At 36.2% G+C, this 19,769-nt stretch overlaps 6 protein-coding genes across 10 annotated transcripts in view; 1 reads left to right on the top strand and 5 right to left on the bottom strand.

Moving 5' to 3' along the window:
* Positions 1–481, bottom strand: part of LOC145215525 (kinesin-like protein KIF1A) — a 33,945-nt gene extending 33,464 nt beyond the window's left edge. For all 4 annotated transcript variants that reach the window (XM_080084221.1, XM_080084222.1, XM_080084224.1 and 1 more), the window contains exons 1-2: positions 238–481; positions 100–176 (exon numbers count right to left, since the gene is read on the bottom strand). In XM_080084221.1, coding sequence (XP_079940347.1) covers positions 100–176; positions 238–337 — 177 coding nt within the window. In that variant the 5' untranslated portion in view covers positions 338–481. The remainder of the gene's footprint in view (positions 1–99; positions 177–237) is intronic.
* A 3,371-nt stretch (positions 482–3,852) lies between these two features.
* On the bottom strand, positions 3,853–8,222 carry LOC145214720 (SPRY domain-containing protein 7-like). The gene is made up of 5 exons (XM_080083306.1): positions 7,896–8,222; positions 7,295–7,380; positions 6,059–6,250; positions 5,487–5,589; positions 3,853–4,934 (listed from the first exon to the last, which is right to left on the bottom strand). Exons 1-5 carry the CDS (start codon positions 8,011–8,013, stop codon positions 4,837–4,839), a joined length of 597 nt encoding a protein of 198 aa, XP_079939432.1. The 5' UTR covers positions 8,014–8,222; the 3' UTR covers positions 3,853–4,836.
* Positions 8,223–10,160: 1,938 nt separating this feature from the next.
* On the bottom strand, positions 10,161–11,316 carry LOC145213839 (glutaredoxin-2, mitochondrial-like). The gene is made up of 2 exons (XM_080082251.1): positions 11,101–11,316; positions 10,161–10,937 (listed from the first exon to the last, which is right to left on the bottom strand). Exons 1-2 carry the CDS (start codon positions 11,219–11,221, stop codon positions 10,744–10,746), a joined length of 315 nt encoding a protein of 104 aa, XP_079938377.1. The 5' UTR covers positions 11,222–11,316; the 3' UTR covers positions 10,161–10,743.
* A 954-nt stretch (positions 11,317–12,270) lies between these two features.
* On the bottom strand, positions 12,271–12,924 carry LOC145213838 (glutaredoxin-like). The gene is made up of 2 exons (XM_080082250.1): positions 12,730–12,924; positions 12,271–12,596 (listed from the first exon to the last, which is right to left on the bottom strand). Exons 1-2 carry the CDS (start codon positions 12,851–12,853, stop codon positions 12,403–12,405), a joined length of 318 nt encoding a protein of 105 aa, XP_079938376.1. The 5' UTR covers positions 12,854–12,924; the 3' UTR covers positions 12,271–12,402.
* Positions 12,925–13,235: 311 nt separating this feature from the next.
* Positions 13,236–16,138, top strand: LOC145213837 (ARL14 effector protein-like). Of its 2 annotated transcripts, XM_080082248.1 has the most exons (6): positions 13,236–13,457; positions 14,431–14,498; positions 14,610–14,737; positions 14,862–15,014; positions 15,264–15,386; positions 15,812–15,876. In XM_080082248.1, coding segments are annotated over exons 2-6 (450 nt in total). In that variant the 5' UTR covers positions 13,236–13,457; positions 14,431–14,453; the 3' UTR covers positions 15,813–15,876. The 2 variants fall into 2 exon arrangements, with proteins under 2 accessions (XP_079938374.1, XP_079938375.1); XM_080082249.1 differs by lacking the exon at positions 15,264–15,386 and having other exon boundaries at positions 13,251–13,457; positions 15,812–16,138.
* Positions 16,139–16,380: 242 nt separating this feature from the next.
* On the bottom strand, positions 16,381–19,489 carry LOC145213836 (transmembrane protein 245-like). Its single transcript, XM_080082247.1, has 2 exons — positions 19,410–19,489; positions 16,381–18,938 (listed from the first exon to the last, which is right to left on the bottom strand). Exon 2 carries the CDS (start codon positions 18,887–18,889, stop codon positions 16,490–16,492), a length of 2,400 nt encoding a protein of 799 aa, XP_079938373.1. The 5' UTR covers positions 18,890–18,938; positions 19,410–19,489; the 3' UTR covers positions 16,381–16,489.
* Between the last annotated feature and the right edge of the window lie 280 nt (positions 19,490–19,769).

The raw sequence follows: 19,769 nt of genomic DNA, 5'->3' as shown, positions 1-19,769 counted from the left end.
GCATTGTATTTTCACACAAATTACCAATTATTGATTAATGACAGACAAATATGTCAAATTTACAAAACATTATTTAAAAATTGGAGCAAAAGATCTTACGTTTGTGTGTGACCAGTAAGAATAATCAAAATTAAAACTCTTCGGATTCTCCCTTGGTTGTTTAGGATTGGAAATCACTGTAACAAAACAGTTGTTATGACTTGATTTATTTGTTTTGACAGAACAAAACTACATTACCTGTTGTTTTTCCATTCATTTGAACAATGCAATTTGATTTTTTCTCTTTTTCCCTGCTATTGAAGGGGCGAACACGAACTGCAACTTTTACTGATGACATGATTTTTTCTGATGATTGTTGTTGACAAGTGAATAGAGTATATATGTCCAGATGATGTTAGTCCATTGTTGTTTGTGCAACAACAAAGAAAAGATTTATTGCACAAAAATGTTTTCTAAATTACAAATTAACAAAAACACTGCTTCTGTGAATAACGTTTTAATCATAAACAGTTAGTATGTTACGCAAGAAATACTTGACATACTTTTACAAGGCGTAGAGCGTAAGTATGAGTACTTCAATAACAATATCACAGCAAAATGGCCTTTTAAATCCACACGAAACATAACGGAGCTTCTTAAAAAGCAAACAGCGCCCCCGCCAATAACACAAACAAGGCCTCTGAGAACGCATTAGTTAGTTCGACTCGTTGATACGCGCCAGACGGCAGAACGCCTGCAAAACACATACACTCTTAGAAGATGCAGTCATGCATGTGTTCGCGACCTACTCTCGCTGCGCCCCTGCTAAATGCATTTATGACGAGAGGCCGCATAGCAGTCTCGTCGCACCACCCTCTCTTTTCCCCCATCGATTAATCTTTCGCTGTTTCTTTCTTTATTCCTTGAGACCATGGCGTCGTACACACGTCTACCTTCATCAGGGAGAAGTTCCATGTTCTTGTTAAACCACAAATACCAACCTATGACTTAGCCCCCTGCTTTTTAAATGGCTTCAACTTTGACTACAATATTGCTGGCGAAAAATATATTCTACTCTTTGCAAACGAGATGGTCGAAATAGCCTAGCACACATGCCAAAAATACACTTACTGTTTGTCGTTGTTTTCGTTTCTGATATGGGTTATAGTTCAACTGTGTGTAAATTCACCTTTCCTTCCCTGTTAAGTCTATGCACAGCTGCAGTTAGCGGCGAAACCCTTCAAAACGACTTGTGATTACGTAAACCTTCTTGAGACAGCGCAGAGCACAGTGGAGATACGAAGAGCCTTTGAAATATTAATGCCCCGTTCGAACAGGACGGTATCGATTTACAGCCAAAGGGTACTCTTAAAATCGGCAACGTTGTTTGGCTAAATGGGCTCGCGCAAACACCAATAACGACCAAAAATACAATCATATCGACAAACTCGTGTGACATACCACCATTTCTCAATCGGGGCAACAACCAAAATCATGAAAGGTGAAAGGTTTTTATTTTACTGATCGATTCACCGGTTTAAACAATCTGGTTCCAATTTCTATCATAAAAACATTCTTCAAGAAGCAGCAACTTTTACTAGCTTGCAACACGAAGGTCGGGCGAATAAAGTTAAAGTTTGAACGACAGAATTGTGCTAGTCAAGCAGAAAACAACGCACAACAACGTACATTATGATGCAATAAAACAGACACTGGCCGATTCAGTAGAGTGGCTTTTATTTTGATAAGTGCCATATATAGACCAAGTAAATTTTCGCTTTTCTTTGGTTGATTATTGTGAAACATAACACGCAACTCGGCTTCTACAGAACACTCAAGTCACTCACATGCTCTTTACTGCTATCTAGCGACAAAAATATCCTATATGCCCCACAAAGTTTATGCAATCAAATATGGAAATTCGATGTAGGTTGAGTCGGTTTCGCTCAGTGAAACAATCGTAGTAACACAGTTGCACTGAAATATTCACCTTGCCGAAAATAGTTAGGGTGTTCAAAACGTGAACCAATACCATAATAGGCGTTTTGTGATGGGGACTCGCATTAGAACAGGGGTCGGAACCCCGCGTGCATTGGTTGCTTGTTTTCATTTGTTTATCATTCAATAGTCCTGAAATCCAGCCTACACGCACAAGTTTGTCTACTTTTTGTTTACCGTTGATATCAGCTGGCACAAACCATTATTACTCAAAAAATGTTGACGCGCGAAGGCATTAAAATTACCACATGGAAATAACAAGTAAATTGGCACGCGTCGCAAAAAGGTTCGCTGACCCCCCATTCGAGGCTGAGGTAGGTCCGTTTTTTAGAACATCAAGACTTGGGAAAGCATTGTTGGAACCAGTCAAGTTGACACCTAATCTAACCATCCGTCTTAGGAAAATAGTGTGTGGTTCGACAGGAAAAGAAACCCTGTCGGATAGTATCGAGCGCCGCAAAAAGGTAGCTACAGAACAAACATCATAATGATACATGACATTTAGTTGCACAACACATTCTAAGACCTTGAATTTAACGTTGTACGCGTATGGACTATACATAAAAGACAGTGGCGGATACAAGGGCACAATCGGACCTGAAAAAAGGGGACTTGTAGGATTGCTTCCTGCCCATGGACTTTAAACTTTGAAGAACCCACTACTGCACAAACATAAGGATATTATTACGTTTATTTAACATAAAATCGGAAAAATTTGATTTCGTTATGTAACAATTTATTTCCCTTCTCGGCAGTGGTGAGATTTAGTCGGTTCGCACCGGTTCTATAGAACCGTCTCACAAAGTTTTATGAAATCTGCGAACCGGTTAGCATTACTGGTTACTGTCAAAACTTTTTGTAACAGAACTGGCAGAAAAATATGACTTTTGTGATAGAACTGACCGACAAAAAAATTGAATCCCACCACTGCTTCTCGGTCATGGAGTGTGCGTAAAAACTCTTTTTGGGTTAAATCGCCTCCCCTAGATAGAATTTCTTGATTCGCCTTAGATAAAAAACAAGCAGAAGTCCATTCGAAACAAAGGAACACTTGTTCTAACACCTGAACGAGAACGCTTTGAAAACATTAACAGATAAAAAGGATATTTGGAAGCAAAACGTTATGCGACAAAAAGTTTTCCAATTCGATCTTGGACATCGAAACGACGCATGGTAGCAGATTCCTTGCCTTGAAAGGCAAGTAAGTTTGGAATTCTAACTCGTTGATCCCAAAACTCGGCGAAAAATCCCCAATGTTGGAAAACGAAAGGTTCTATAGTTATAGTATTTATCTTGTGCTGAGATATATCTCCAGGAATGTGCCGGTTTTCTGGAAAAATGCTTGAAAATTTTGGCAAGCCTTAACATTGTTTACGCCAGGTATTTCTTAAGCCAAGTTGTTCTTAACCATTTTCGACGAATTTCCCCCTTAACAATTCAAAACATTTTCATTCTTTCCAGCTAAACCAATCAAGATAGTATAAAGTTGAAAGTTTTGTCAACTCCAGAAGTCAAGTACCTAGAACTTAAGTGTCTATTTGCAAACCACATTTATAAATTTTTTTTATAAAAACAAATTTATTCCCTCAAGTTTTGAAATCTTCCTCTCCGGTTGGGAACCACAAGCATTGCATGCCAATGAGGTCGAAACGATCCTTTTTTCGGTACTTTCCAGCTTGTTTTTCCGCGGGTGAAATATTTTGTTCAAACCGTGAAATTCTTTTATGCTATCCGTGTAACACACACCAGCGTTTCTGGCGTACAAAGTTGTTTGAAATTGCTCGTATGTCATGAAGGACTTGCTTAACCCAATTTCAGTAGAACTGAAAATAATGTTGTTGAACTATATAGTCCACAAAATACATAAGACAACGATAAAAAAATCACGTTTTCATTAAATCAATGAACTGATACTGGGTTTATATATAGCAGCATGTGTGGACATCACAAATAAAACGCTCTTACTATATCCATTTCCAATGTACATTAAACATAAAAATAATTGTATAAAACAACAAGCAAAGTTCAACTGATTTCGTACACATAACGTTGGGGCGAAAATAATTTGGTATAATTCAAATGTTAGCAAACTATCTTTTACTTTTGCAAGTCAAACTAAAACACTGGTTTTATTAATTCAAACAAGAAAACTGACAAAAGTAATATTCCATAAAATTAAATTCTTAAAAAATGGTTTAGTTTTGTGACACAAATGAAAACAAAGGGATAAACTTTAAACCCAATGTCAATTAACAGTATATATAATGAACCAACATATCTAAAAGTTTGTAAACGAAACAGGTAAAATTGCAATGTTTGTGAAACATCTTATTTTTTCACAGGTCAATTTTGTTCATAACACACAAATAAAATTTGGTTTATTACATTTTTTTAAAAAGTTTAAACAAGTCAGTACAGCTCACTGCTAAAAGCATGTTAAAAAAAATGGAACGAAAATAAACTGCAAATTTCTTTAGGAAGTTTCAATGACAAGCATTTGTGTAACAACTAGCTGCAATTAGAGTTTGCATATATTTCTGGTGTTACTGCTGAACACTTCAGCAAACAAACACAAAAAGTGTGGGATATAATAGATATAGGATAGGATACACAATAAAATAGAGAATAGTGTGGTTCATATTTTTAAATAAAACAAAAACCACTAAAAACTTGGAAATTCTAACTATTTTTTCTGTAGAACGACACCAATTTAAAAATAAAATAAAAACGTTAAGGCAATTGTGATCATATATGAATAAAACAGGACAACTTTTATTTGGCAATAACTTGCCAATACATTCAATATGGCTTTTAAAGTCCACAAATGTGGAAAAGTTTTGATTTAGCAACCTTGTCACATCAAAATATTTGCTGTTCAACCATTATTTGGCTGTACCCAGATGGAGGAGAATAAGTAAAGTCAGAAAACTGAGCATCAAGAATTGCACTTTCATCAACTACACAAAAAAATACATGATTAAAACTGACTATACCCTTTACAAGCAAACTGGAAGATTTATGTCACTGTTACATATAGTGCAACTATCTACTATTACCACATTAAAATGTACATTTTCTGAACTAAAGAGATACTGCACTTAAATCTATCTACAAATAAACACAGAAGCTGTGTCAAAATCAGTTATGCACCAAACCTAAATATTAATCTGGCCCTAAAAGAACACTGCATTTAGCCAATTAGCAGAACTTAAAGAACCTAGCCCAATGGATTCAAAAAGGCCTTTGTAGACAGCATGATTTGTGTTTCTGGCAGAAAACAATTAGTTATTTACTGACATTAACTTGACAGTCAGTGATGGAACTTTTAGCATTGATTTTTTGTACAATAAAAATGTGTTTTGGCAAAATTTGCAATAAGTTTGGTATTCGGAAAATAATAATCAAGCTTGCTGGCTGGTCAGACAAAAAAACTTTTGGAAGACATGAACTAATATTAAGAAACCAAAAAGCAAGCTTGATTGTTCGGTCACAATATTAAATATCCTTACCATAAAGAACAGGAAATACAGAGCCTCGAATTCCGGATACAGGACAATTGATTGACTTCCCATTTATGTAAAAATTTAATTCAACATGATCATAGGAAACACCCTGAACAAGAAATTGAAATTGGTCAAGCTTTGATGGATGCTACAAACTACAAACTTGCAATGCAATTTGTAGACGTAACCTTTGGACATGTTTGCACAGTTACATTTTACTTAACAGGAAATATAAAATGTACTTTAACAATCCAAAATTGTGTGTATACTTGTAACTGTATGTTAATCTCTGTTCCTTTTAGCAGCATTCAACAATATACACAAAAGCAATTAGGCATGGTATATGGGAACTATATATTTTCCTGACTGATGTAATAGCATTAAACAAAATGATGAATGATGATAATTATTCTTTTAAAGTGTTGAACGTTTGCAAACCTTTGCACCATATCTGTCCTATAAGAGCCACTTGTTGCAAGAAATGAACTAAGTACAAGCTACAGAATATACAATATATATACACACATTTTCACAACATTTAACAACTTGGAGCAGCTTAAAGATGTGGTGAAACTTACTACAATATCTCCTTCTTCAACCTTGGATTTGGAAACATGCAGCACTTTTTTATTATTAACAACATTTCCATTGTGTCGCATCACCCAGCTGTTTGCATCTTCACCAAGTGGGACTCGATCTAACTCGGTCTGCTCCAAAGCCAGACCGATGCCCCAAATGCCAGAGCTTTGGATTTTTACTTCAAAGTATGCCTAAAAAAAGACAAATACAATTTTACAAAAACAAATGGATTTGGCCAAGTAAACAATCTAGGCTACAACAAATATAATAAACAGTGGTAATTCATACCCAAAGTGTACGAGGACAAAACCTTTGGACAAAAAAAGTATTGTATTTTGTTTGGATTTTGTAACATTGCTAATAGGTCCTTGGCATAGCTACATAGCACAACTTCTTTACAAAAGTTTAAAATCAAGTGGCAAGGATATGTTGGAAGGTAACAAACATTTTCCATTTTTAGGTTTTTTGAAAAAAGTGTTCAGTGCTGCAGTCAGTGTTCAAGAATAAGTGTATCAAATTGCATCACTCTGAATATTTTGTTTGTAATTTACTCCTTCTACAAGACTGTGGTGAGAGGAATAATTAAACTTTGCACAAGATTTTCTTTTACAAGTTTCGCTCTATTGCACACAGAGCTTCTTTGCTAAACTGCATACCTGTTAATTTTCTTACGATTTAAATTTTGTGCTAGAAAAAACATTTTTGTGCTTTTTGTTTGTAAAATATTTGTCAGACATAAGGATATATTTTAATAACTTTTGTCTGCCAAACAGTTAATTACCTCCCAAGATACCAATAAAACATACTTCAAATGACTACGTTTACGACTTTGATATGTCATTTCAAGCATGTCTATTGTAAGGTTGAGATGTGCTTGATCAATTTTCGTGGATTATGAGCAAAATGAAGTTTGTGCTGACACAAAAGTTTTTGTGCTACGTACACATTAAATTTTACAGAAAATTTTCTAAAGTTACCTAGGAAAGGAAATGTGTGAAATTTGGCAGACAACATTTTATGCACAGATCACACATTAAAATCCCAAATTGTGTGAATTCCTAAATGTTGAAAGGGAAAGATCTTAAATGTTATGCCGAGGATTTATCCTGCAGGCCATTTTTTCCTATCTGGCACTTGACAGTTGACACCACAAAAAACATGGAAACTTATTTACAATGCATAACTGATGTGCTCACATAAGCTTTAAGGAATTTAAAGGTGAAGTAACGGCATACCTTGTCTTGCAATATTGAGGCATTTGCCAAACCTGCTCCAGTTCCACAAATTCTTCGACCACTTTTTACAATCACTGCATCAGTGCCTGGAACACAACAAAACCACATTAAAATTTATCCCAATGCTGAATTTTTTACAGGCAACGATTAATTTCAAGTCCATTGTAGTGAACAATGGACCAAAATTTAATGATTTTGACTCAAACAGTTTAAAGTAACAATTGAGCTAAAATAAAATTGCAACAAAGGCAGTTGCAAACCAGTCTGCAGGTCATGGCAGTTCCCAATGAGATCTCTGGCGGGCAGGACCTACATGTCCCATGGGCGCGCATGCACAACCCATAAGTTTGCGTGCAAGGCCAATGTCAGCAGGCGCAAAGGAAGTAAATAAAGTCAAGGCAGGACAATTAAATGCTATTGGTGCAAAATTTCCACATGCGACCCCTCAAAATTGGCGTGCGAAATTTAAAAAAAAATAATCGTGCATGATGCAGCTGGCACACTCTGCAGACTGGGTTCAATTTCAAAAACATCTTTAAAGTTTTGACCTTTTACTATGTCCCCAGAAACTTGCAAAAATATAAGCAACAACAATCATTACCCATTCTTGATGTGTCCAGAGCGATTCTTGGTTGTTCAATGACAGTTGCTGGATCCAGGGCCCCACTGGCTCCAGACCATCCAAAGCACTGCTTGAACCATTGCCAGTATAGAGCCATAAAACTCAAATTGTAAAATCTGTCCTAATCCAATAACTAATATTTTTTCCAAATTTATTTTTTCCAAATGTTCTCTTATGTTGCTGGTTGGTCTTACTCAGTCTTTGAATTTCAATACAGTCAATAATACAAAAGTGTTCATGCCTTAATTTTGTGATAAAGGTTACTATTTCATTTCTATACTTTTATGTCTGTGGTAAGAAAAAAATGTTTTTAGTTTGTTAAATATTTTTTAACACTTAAATTCTTCTCTGCAACAAGTCCCAATAAATAACTGTCATGCATCAATAACCAACTTACTGAGAAGTTTTTATCGGCGTTTACCGTTTATGCATGAATTTTTTTCTGCCAAGCTTTTGTTAAACTTACAGGAAAATAAATCTGCTAGCGAATTCCTTATTGTTTGTTTTCCAAACACATGCACTTACAGAGGCGAAAAAGCCAAGTTGCACTTTGCGCTTTTCACTTTTAGATACCATACCTATGACGTCATAATTTTGATCAAAACTTCAAACACCCCTTTATAATCTTTGTTTTGTTTACGCTTGGTTTATTTTTTGTTGCGGTATGTTACGCTGCTATGTCAATCAAAATCATGCTTGGCCCTTTGCATTGGACATTGCAGCCTTGAATAAATACCCACATTTACATCCATTAAGACAGGGGTGGGCAAACTTTTCAGTGCAAGGGCCGCATTCAAAGGTTTTTAATCTTATCGGGCCGCATAGTATTTCACCAACGGACGCCAATTGCTTCACTTGTTTTTTTGTTTCAAAATAACTTGTGTAAAGAATTTGGTTTATATCACATATATATATCATTTTAAGTCGCCTAAAATGCCCAGATTAATAATTTCTAACTTGGTGCATTAGTTTAGCTGAGCGGAGCTAACTGTTGATGACGTCATAAACTATATTGTGACGATTGCGGTGCCTGCTCTTTCGCATTGTTTGCACACAATAAGCGGATAAAAAGCCTGGCGTATATGGTCACTAGGCTGGTAATCTTTTTTTCCAGTCTCACGAAAGCTGTTTTTAGCTGTTTGAAAATCAAAATATTAGGCAAAATAGTTTTAGTTACGTCACGGCCGCCAGTACATGTATTTTAACATACATGGCCACGACCGCACAAACTTGCCTCCGCGGCCGCATGTCGCCTTACGGCCGCACGTTGTGTAGGCTACCCCTGATTTAGCCCAAAATATTAACATAGTATATTTTCAGCTATGTGCACATACGTTTGTTGTCACTTTAATGATTGTACACACATTGGTTGAAACGCTACAATTGTAATTGTTTTAAAAAATAAACAAGCATTTGTTTCAACATAGGCTACACCACGTTTTTTTGTTAATAAATTCCTTGCGCTAACATTAAACAATGCGAGCCGCTTTTAATAGCCGTGTTTAATGTTCGTTTGCAAAGAACTGCAACGACCTAAACTTGATCCCAAGTGACCAAAGTTTTGGCGTCAACATTGCAAAGTGGGCTGTATTTGAAACGTAAACCGCTTTTACTTTATCGAACAAAGAAATTGTGTCAAGTGACGATTTGCATAATAACGTGACAGAAACAACCGACTAAAGCACGTAAAAAGTATCTGCGTTTAGGCAAGTCGCATCCCCGGTATTTTTAAAACTCTACGCCTGTGCTTATAATTATATTCAGCGTTGCTTGGTAACTTTCTCTTCAAAGTTTGCGAACGTTTGGCGGGCCGCACAAACTCCTTTGCCGGGCCGCATGCGGCCCGCGGGCCGTAGTTTGCCCACCCCTGCATTAAGATGACGATGTCAGCAATTAAGCCCGTCGACTCATACCTTGCATCTTCGAATAACCAAATCCTGATTTTTGTCTCAAATGTGACTAAAATAATTTATCCATTGTACAGTGCAGTCATGCTGGAAACTTGGCATAAAAACTGTTTTGAATCTAATGCCTGTAGCGGCCTCTCTCACTACCGTTATCGTATGCTTTCATACTACAGCAAACCGGACAGAACCTCGCTACATGCCCTTGGTTTCATCATATTTAAAGTGAATGTACAATACTACTATGATGCAGTTGGAATTACTTATAAAGTCATGGGATTAAGGTTTAAAACAGCTTTTCTATTTGAAGACCAACAGAACCAGCAACTTGAATGAAAAGTAAATGCATGGTTGTTATTATGAGGTAATAACACTCCTAAAGTTTATTGTCACAATTATAAAATAAAGCGATAAGAGAATTTTTGCTACCAGCAAACATAATGTGTTTAAACAAATAAAAAAAAACACTTTGTGTTTGAACTAAAAGGAACAAAGAGTTACATCATTTGTACTCAATTTGAAGTTTATTGTGCAATTTTTAATGTTTTTAACTCTTCATGTACTTTATGGCCTGTCATCATTATCCATCAAATATTAGTGCAAAAATCTATGTAAAAAAGTGAAAATCTGATTCATACAGTGATTAAAGGGTTTGCAAAATGTTAGAACAGCTGAAAAAGTTCGCATGGTGGTACAAAACTGTTCTACTTATCTACTTAAAAAATATTATCAAATGGTAAATTTATATTTTCTTGTTTTGGCAATAAGCTACAAAAAACAATTTAGGTAAACATAAAACTGTCAAATCATAACAAACAAACAAAAAGTAAAAACTGGTTGTAATGATGTAAAAAACACAAGAAAAAGGGCACGTCAGTGCTTTCTAGTAATAAATAGGAAAACACATGATCTCCATTTAAAAACTAAGCTTGGACCAGCTCCAAAAGTTTTCCATTTCTTTGCAGTGCAACAGTCTCAGTTCCTCCACCTATACATTTTCCATTAATAAAAACTCTGGGGACAGTGCTGGCTCCAGTAATTTCTTTAAGTATCTGTTGAATTTTGCCACAATCACTTCTCTGGTTCAGTTCCATAAGTCCATATTTCACACCTGTTTCTGCGCACAACATTTACAAAAATATAAACTCCGAACAACACATTTTAAAAGGTTGCTAATAAAAATGAGATTTCTGGTTACAATACGACAAGACTTAATTCAAAACTTGATTATAAGAAAATACAGTCGATTAGATCACAATTAAGACACAAAAGCTTCTTACCATGAAGAGCTCGCTTTGCCATTCCACAGTATCCACATGTGGTTTTTGAAAACACCATGACTTTGTTGGATTTAATTTCATTTTCAATAAACAGCTTCAGGTCCTTAACTGATCCAGCCATCACACCAGTTTTTGGTTTAGAAAAATTGGTTAAAGACTAAGTGCAACAAACTTTTAAGCTGCAAATACAGAGCAAAATAAACCAACAAATTTTAAGCAAAATATCGCAACTATGATATCAAAATTCCGCAACTGTAACGTTTTTTGTCCTCTAACCCAGGGGTCGGCAACCTTTTTTGCACTGCGGACCGCTTTTGACAGTGAAATTGTATCGCGGACCGGTCTTAAAAAAACTACAAATATTTAGCAATAAATACGCTTTAATCAGTCTATGATCCCCGGGATACATGGTAAAAATGTATTATAGCATTTAACCTGAAAAATTATACGGCCCGGTAACGAACTCCTCGCGGGCCGCGGACCGGCGGTTGCCGACCACTAAAAACAATTTGACTTACTATCACAAACCTTCATCCGACGTTTTGTATTTAAGCCCACCGAAAACTTTCCAGAACAATATTTTAAAGCTGATTTGTAATATTTTTGCATTGTCATAGTTTCGAATCTGAACTTTGACCCCGAGTCGAAGCCATGGTTCGTTGCGCCGAGGTGACCCCAATGCGAACTAAAACCAATCATCCATTATTCTCTTGCCTGTCTACTGACGGAAAATAAAATATTCATACAATAAGAACATCACTGAGAACGGTCGTTCTAGTACACATACTTATAGCAGCACAACTTTTTTTAAAGAAATTCTTGTGCTATAACAATCATTCTTTGATTGCATTTAAACTGACTTTTACTACTTTTTTTGAAAAAGCTACACTGTTTTATATAAACTTGTTTGTTTCAAGTTCATAATTTCCAAATATTGTATGTGCTGAGTTTTTATGACTTTATTCTGTTTAAACAGGTCCGAATAACCTACAAGGCACTTGCAACAGAGGGACCAAGTAGCCTACACTTGCAATCAACTTTTGAAAACATTAATTCTTATACAAAGTTTACATGACTACACATGACTAAGAACTCCCTGTTTTATTCTTATATTCATAAAAGTTTCAACTTTCATATGACATTGGTGGCTGCAAGAAGAAGTAAAATGAGTAAATCTTAACATTTTATTTGAGCACAAACTTGTAAAATCTACTTACAATCACACAATACCATGAAGTCATGCAAATCATAACAAAGCAATATTAGCGAAGTAATAAAAATTAAACTGGTCCTAATTTAAAATTAGGCTTGAAACAATTTTAAAAGCTGTCCATTCTTTTGCATTGCCTTAGTCTCAGTTCCTCCACCTATACATTTTCCATTGATAAAAACTCTTGGGACAGTGCTGGCACCGGTTATGTCTTGAAGGACTTGCTGAATTTGACCACCATCACTTCTCTGGTCCAATTCCATAACCTCATATGGTACACCAGCATCTGCAAATGAAATTTAAAAATCCAAAATTAGAAAGTCTACAAATATCTCCATTACCAAAACTTTACCAATTCTGGCTGGAGTCTGGCCAAAAACTCTATCAAGTCTATGCCAGTTTAAAACCTGAAGACTTACCTTTAAGGGCATTTTTGGCCATCATGCAATATGGGCATGTAGTTTTTGAAAACACCATGACCTTATGCGATTCGATTTCATTTTTAACCATCAGCTTTACTTCGTCAGAAACTGACCCACCCATCACATTCGTATTTTAGAAAAATTAGCTGCTCCAAAACAAAACGAAAGTGTTAAATCTGTACAGTAATAGACGATTACCAAGTACATTGTCACTCGATACGGCATTGGATTGTCACCCTTTTCATTTTTAGTCTATTAAAGGCATGTGCGACGATTATAACAAATTCCTTGTTTTATTTTTTACAATGACGTTTTGACTGGTAGAACAACATAAAGAGAGACCTAAACTCACTAATGAGAACAACCATGAGAGAAAATATTATTTGCCTTGTCATGGTTTGAAGTTTCGCAAACTCCAAAAGTCACGGTTCGTTGAACCCACGTGATCAAAAGATAAACAAACATGTGCTCGGCAAATCGCAACTAAAGTAAACTCACACAGTTCAATATAAAATCCTTGTTGCTGTAGATTTGAATGTGCTACGAAGATACAACGTATTTTGTATTACAAGAGTTAAATGCATTGATACACTAGTCTGATGCACATGTTGTGAAAGTGTGTTCTGCGTTGTGCTCTGTACTGTATGAAGAAATTCCTGACAGGAATCAGAGCTTAAATTAAACAGTTTTTGTTGATCGGTCATTTAACCAATTTTAGACATAAAGTAAGGGCCATACATATTTTTTATGTACATAAATTTGAAATTCTTCCAATGCATCACCAACTTATGTTTTCATTTAGTTTCGCCGCAACACTTGCTTTCACAACAAAGTAATTGTTTACTAGACTGGTTTAGCTTATACTTGTTACGTATAGTAGAGCAACTTAGGACATTCAACAAAAACTAGTGTAAAATTTTTGCTGAATTCCCAGAAGATTTTCATTTTTTCTCTGAATCACGGTGTTGGTAAGGGAAGGGCCATGGCACACTAAATAGCTTGGCGGGCCGGATAGTGGCCCGCGGGCCACTTGTTGCACTGCTTTAGATAGACTAATAAGGGATCTACACTTAGAGGGAACATGTTTAGAACTGGGCGGGATGAATTTAATGAAACTACAGGCTCAAAGAAATCAATTTTCACATTCTGAATAAAACTTAAATTTCAAGAAGTTTAAAGTTGTCATACAGTTTATGAATCTATGACAGAGTCATGTCACAACAAATACACATTAACATCAAATGATTTTGGCTTTCAATGCTATTTTGAATAAATTTGGATGCAGCCACATAAAAAAGTCGTGTATGTGGTATGTTTTTAGCAGTAGTCAAGTTTGACATCTGCAAAGTTTGGTAAAGGAACTCTCTTAGCCACAGAGAAGTTACTGGCACAAAGGTTCTCTTTCATACCGTATGTTGCAAATGGCCAGCCAAAAAATTTAAGAAACATATAATACATTTTCATTCCAAGATAGCCGCATAAATATCCAGCAAATCCTGATTTGGGTTATCATTTTGCTAAATTGTGCATCTAAAAGTTATGAGTCTGCAAAATATTAACTCTGGGCACTTAAAGACAGACTCTGTCCTCAAACAAAACTCCGCCTTAGGTTGTTATGGTGCTTTTGAAGTGTGAATAATGCTTTTGCAAAACATAGCACTATGTCTACCAGAAATATGATTATTATGTTTTGTTCAGATTTAGGGCTCCTCTGCAAAAGTATGGCAAAAACTGACAAGCAAGAACAAGATATTGATGAAACCAATGTAGGTTGTGTAAATCCGATACCTATAAACAGTTCTGTCCAAAAATCTTAATGCATGTTGTTGAACGTAAGTGCAAAATGATATACACCAGTGTAAAGACCCTTTTTTCAGACTCCAGTCATAAAAAGTTTGCAGTTTGTCAATCCTGGTCCTGCATTGGAACAGTTTAATCCAGAAAACAGCGTGAGACAAGAACGCAAACTGAGAAGAATGATCCAGCAAGCCACAAAAATGAAAACGTAAGTTGTTTCAATAATAATTTTGTAGCCAAGCCTTCCACGACTGAAAAATGTTGAACTTGTGCCTAAACAATAAATAAAGTTTTTGTTGTTGTGTGAATCTAAATACATGCTGATTTTTAAGGACAAAAAAGACCCTGTACGATGATGGTGGTCATCTAAGTGTGGATGGTCGCGATATCTGTGACTGTTTAAGGGAGAAATGCCCAGGGTGCTTTTACCCCTGTGAAAAATGCAGAAGCACAAAATGTGGCAAAGAATGTCGCTGCCTGAGAAAGTAAGTTCACACAACAAAGCTGAGATGTCGCTTTTTAAGTCTATTTAGGCCGTTAAACTTATGAACAGATCTGTGTATGCAATCTTTGCCACTGTGGGGCCAAATATAATTGACGATTTACCATGATTAAATCGCGGACTGCATCTTTATTATTTTAGTTTGTTGAATACATAAGAAATATGCCTACATTGCGTGATCAATTCCAAGTAAATCCGCATTCGATTCTAGCTCATTATTGTCAATTTGTAGAAAAAAAGCACTGGGCGCATCAATCTGCTTAATTGAAGGCTTGTTTTCCAGTACATTTGAAATCCAAGCATCTCTGTTGGCCGCAAAACCTTTAATCAATGGCCCGCAGGATGCATACCCCTGGTATGTAGTGTTCCAAAGTTTATTGTCATCAATTTAGAATGACTGGACAAGTGTTTAAAAAAAACAAATAAATTATCAGTGACTAATATTTGTAATGAATACATTCAGACCTGCATCAATACAGACCAGCGATCATGGCATACAGTATGAATGTATTCATGGTCGAACTGACCATCCCTACCACAAAGCTGACATGTGCAGCATACAAGGCAGGCAACGGTGCTTGTGATTTGACTTTCGGCTGCTTCACTACTGAGTCTGTGTACCTCAGTTGGTAGAGCATGATTTGTCTAGTCTGTGCCTTGCCATATGGGAATGCTTGGGAGACCGGCTGGATTCAGTATCACGCCTTTAATACCGTACTATAATATCTATAATAGCCTGGCGTATTATAATATCTGTAATTTTTTTTTTTGCACTGACAGATGGCATTACACAAGCACTGAAGTAGAGGGAGGAGAAAGCAGAATGTTTCCTTTTAAAGATCCATAAATATCTCATTGTGTACATAGTTCCTGCCAAATGGATACATATAGAACTGCTGTGTTTTGTGTGTGAAGGAGGAAGTCTGTTGGCTAGTCAAAACACTTGCCTATGTGTACGGACACACAAATAATTTGCAGCATTGTGCATGGCTGCACTTTAGACAATACAACATACTTGTAGATAATGTTTTTGCAATGTAACATATTTTTGTGTTATTTTTTTCTGACAATATAATCGGAAATAAAATATTGAAACAAATTGTAAAAGCTGTTATATGTAAAAACATATGTTGGGGGTGTAAGTTTAACAAGAATAAAAGTAAATGTAGAAAGAACACCTGCCAAGCAAAGTTACAGTACACAAAAAAAACATGAGCGACCAAACCATTTTTACTTTCAGTAAAGCTTCTGGAAATTAGTATTTGCACATTATGGAGCTGTTAAGTATTTCATGCACAGTGAGTAATAGTTAAAGGCAGGCAAGGTTAACAAAATAGGAACTTCCACCATATTGTGTTTCCTTTAATAGCACACAAACAACACATTCAACCTGACAAAACCGTACGTAGCACACAGCTTCGGAAGCAATAATACACATTTATATATGCCAATATATCATCAGGTTTCTGTCAGTAATCTCCGTGAGGCATGCCGTCCTGGTGATGTAGCACTGGTATATAAGTTGACAGTAACCAGCAAAAAGCAAAGAATAAGTGGCCCTGAAATGGCCCCCTCCAAGCCATATGTATACAGGCCACCAGCAACTGCTAGACCAGTGATGTATGGGTGACCTCCTCCATTGGTTTTGGATATGTCTCTGTAAATTGCAGCATCAACAAACAAGGTTGGAGCAAACTGAAAAATGAACAGACCAACTGCTCGAGCCAAGGAACCTTGTAGAAGCCATATTTCTAATGCTGATGGTATACACACCCAATATGTGGTAAGTAGGGGTATGACTCCAAATACCGCAGCAAGAATAGAAGGAATATAAACCAGGTTGGATCCAAACATACTGTGGTTTACCCAAGTATAGAGACCATAAAAGCCAAACATCTTGATGGATGCCCCAAATACACCACTGACTGCATCCTGCATTGCTGTTTCAAAGGGAGTGCCCAGTGTAAGTGGTTTGACTGCTGAGCCAACTATTTCCAGAGGTTTGTACTGATCTTTACTGCTAGATAGAAGGTAAAATAGAGAGGTGAAGAATATGACAAAGGAGACCACAAAATTAAGGACAATTGTACCTCCACTGAGCAGCGTTGTAAACACAGATGTAAAAACAGACATTATCAGTCCTACATTACTCTGTACAATTACTAACACAGATTCCCCTATGGATACCAGAGATGAAACATTTTCTTGCAACCACCCTATGACCTCACTTGCACTAAAGAAGTCAACTAAACCATACATTAGTCCAGTTTCCGTCACATTTTTCATTGAGCTCTGCCTTGTCAATCGCCGCAGTGGCTTGCGTGATTTCGGAAACCATGTTTGATAAACTTGATCCCACATTCGCAGGGCTTGCTTTTCGGCATTTTTCATGTCAGAGCCATCAGAAGCAGCTTTTTGCATTTTTTGTGATATCCATTCTCTACCTTGTACATATACCTTGTCCACTAAAGAATTCATAGTATTCTGCATTGTATCATTATCAGGCAACCAAGCTTTGTACTCTGGGTGGTTAGATACTGTTTCGTTGAGGACATTTGATGCCATTTGTACAGCCAACACACTTTCCTGTTGTACCTTGACAGCCATAAACATTGTGAAAAATATTCCAGTGGTAAAAAGGAACAGAATGATTAATATGCTTGTGACAGTTGGAAGACTTGTCAAAACACTGACATGAATTTTCCGGTCACCATTTTGTAATGTTTTAAATAACTTTCTAACAGGACTGGGGAAAATGATTTCACTGTTTTGCTGAAAGTATACTTTACCCATAGAGATAATATCGTTGCTTGACTTGTTAAAAATAGATTGACACAGGCTATTGAACAATTCTGCTGATTTTGCATGCAGCACAATCTTCTTGCAGATCCAGAAAGTAAGAGGAATCATGAGTAAGAGCACGATCCATATGTGCATCCAAACCAGAACAATGAAAAACATGGCAAAAAGCATGTTAAAGTAAGTATCTGATGAACTTTTGCTGTTTTGATTTTTCAATAAGTTCGCATTATTGATAGTTTCTACACCAGATTCGTCAAAATCATCATTGGCTGCATCATCATCATTTGGTTTGTTTTTATTTTCTTCCGGGCTTTTTCTTGCAAGTGTACCGAGAGCAGTAAGCCCAATTAATGCAAAGATAATTGGCACCTTGAAGGTTCCACTACTGCTTACAACAAAAAGTACCAGAAAGGTCCATATTGCTATGGAAATATAAGGGGTCAATGTTGAATGAATCAAAAGTCCTGATACAAATGCAATGATTAACAATGTGGCAATTGCTATGTTGTAACTTTCAACAAATTGCATTGTGGTGGTAATGCTGTACCAAATCCAATAGACTGTTGCTGATAGAGTATGTCCAAAAAAACTAATCAACTGAAGCTGATACAGGCTGTATATTGGTAACAACCCAAAGGTAACTGATAAGAGGATCTTCCATTTTGTTACAAGAAAATTCCCAATCCAATCTGAAAAGTTGAAGAAAAGTGTAAATGGCAAGACTAAGATGTCAAACAGCATTAAGTTTCCATTGTCTAAAGTTTCCTCCAGCCAGCGCTGAAGAATTCTGTGTAAAGTGTACTTAAATGGGAACAGAAATGATCCACATAATACTGCCCAAAGCAATGGCTTCACGAAGACTTGTAGAACAAAATATGTGCTGACTGCCACCCCACACACTACACCAAACAATGCGATGGAAGCTGTTGTATAGAGAGCATGTTTTATTGGTTTTTCATCACCAGGGGGCAGCAGCTGTGCCACACTGTCAATAAACATTGATCGTTGCCGAGTTAATTTGGTGATTGGAGTCGAAGAAATGGATGCCATGGGCATTGGGAAAAGTGATATTCAAACCTAATAGATCACTCGGCTATGATTGTCCCTGAAACAAAAATAGTCATATATATATATAATTCAAAATATACTATCTTATTATAAAACCAAAATTCGGAAACAAATGCATTACTCAAGCGCTTTGCATTTAATAAAAAACTGTTTTTTAACCAAAACCTTGATGTATTTTATAACAGGTAAAATCTAGAATGTTGTATATTTAAAGCACAATTTTTATGCAACATTGGAACATTTAAAAAAAATATCTCACAATAATTAAAAAAAAAACAGACACCAGGCACAGCAATACCTCACACGCTAAGTTTATGAGTAATTTGTTTTTGTTTACGGTTTGCATACAGACTTCCTTTTACTTTTGCTATAGAATATTCTCGTTCGCAGTCTACTGTGGCTTCTTGAGATAAAATAATAAAGCAATAATATTTAACAATTAACTACAACATGCTTAATCACTTAAAATGTCAGATATTGCTGTAAACAAGCCATCAGACAGACATACACGAATGACCTTTCGAACGACCACTCTTCTTTCTATCTGGTTGACAACAGCTGCCTTTTTACGTCAAAATCATAATGCGGTGCAGCATTTCAGGGAAAGTACCGTTCACGTAACCCTATGTCGCAACAAAAATGATTTCATGATGTTGTTTATGATCGTTGCGCAGCCTAAAGATCAATAATTTAGCAGGCGTTTTAGGTGCATGCATCGTCACAAATAGTACATCAAACTACAAAGTATAGCGTTTGCTCTATACTGGCAGGAACTTATTTAGGCTTTCACAAATGCATACTTTTGTAAATTACGAATCCACTCCAAAGACCTATATAAACTCCTTTGATTTGTCTGCTATCATTTCTT

Source organism: Phallusia mammillata, chromosome 2, assembly GCF_965637545.1.
Source record: "Phallusia mammillata chromosome 2, kaPhaMamm4.hap1.1, whole genome shotgun sequence".
NCBI lineage: Eukaryota > Metazoa > Chordata > Ascidiacea > Phlebobranchia > Ascidiidae > Phallusia > Phallusia mammillata.
Note: the sequence above shows the minus strand (reverse complement) of the source record. Positions and strands in the feature narration are given on the sequence as shown.

Bases quoted from the DNA above. Each gene is read 5' to 3' on its own strand.
- LOC145213839 (XM_080082251.1), bottom strand. From the start codon at position 11,221: ATGGCTGGATCAGTTAAGGACCTGAAGCTGTTTATTGAAAATGAAATT. The intron at 10,938-11,100 runs GTAAGAAGCTTT...TGTTGTGCGCAG, and splicing joins GGCAAAGCGAGCTCTTCATG to AAACAGGTGTGAAATATGGA.
- LOC145213836 (XM_080082247.1), bottom strand. From the start codon at position 18,889: ATGCCCATGGCATCCATTTCTTCGACTCCAATCACCAAATTAACTCGG.
- LOC145214720 (XM_080083306.1), bottom strand. From the start codon at position 8,013: ATGGCTCTATACTGGCAATGGTTCAAGCAGTGCTTTGGATGGTCTGGA. The intron at 5,590-6,058 runs GTAAGTTTCACC...TTTCTTGTTCAG, and splicing joins TTGAAGAAGGAGATATTGTA to GGTGTTTCCTATGATCATGT. The intron at 4,935-5,486 runs GTAAGGATATTT...TTTTTTGTGTAG, and splicing joins TGTATTTCCTGTTCTTTATG to TTGATGAAAGTGCAATTCTT.
- LOC145213838 (XM_080082250.1), bottom strand. From the start codon at position 12,853: ATGGGTGGGTCAGTTTCTGACGAAGTAAAGCTGATGGTTAAAAATGAA. The intron at 12,597-12,729 runs GTAAGTCTTCAG...TTTCATTTGCAG, and splicing joins GGCCAAAAATGCCCTTAAAG to ATGCTGGTGTACCATATGAG.
- LOC145213837 (XM_080082248.1), top strand. From the start codon at position 14,454: ATGGCAAAAACTGACAAGCAAGAACAAGATATTGATGAAACCAAT. The intron at 14,738-14,861 runs GTAAGTTGTTTC...CTGATTTTTAAG, and splicing joins CAAGCCACAAAAATGAAAAC to GACAAAAAAGACCCTGTACG. The intron at 15,015-15,263 runs GTAAGTTCACAC...GTCAATTTGTAG, and splicing joins GAATGTCGCTGCCTGAGAAA to AAAAAAAGCACTGGGCGCAT.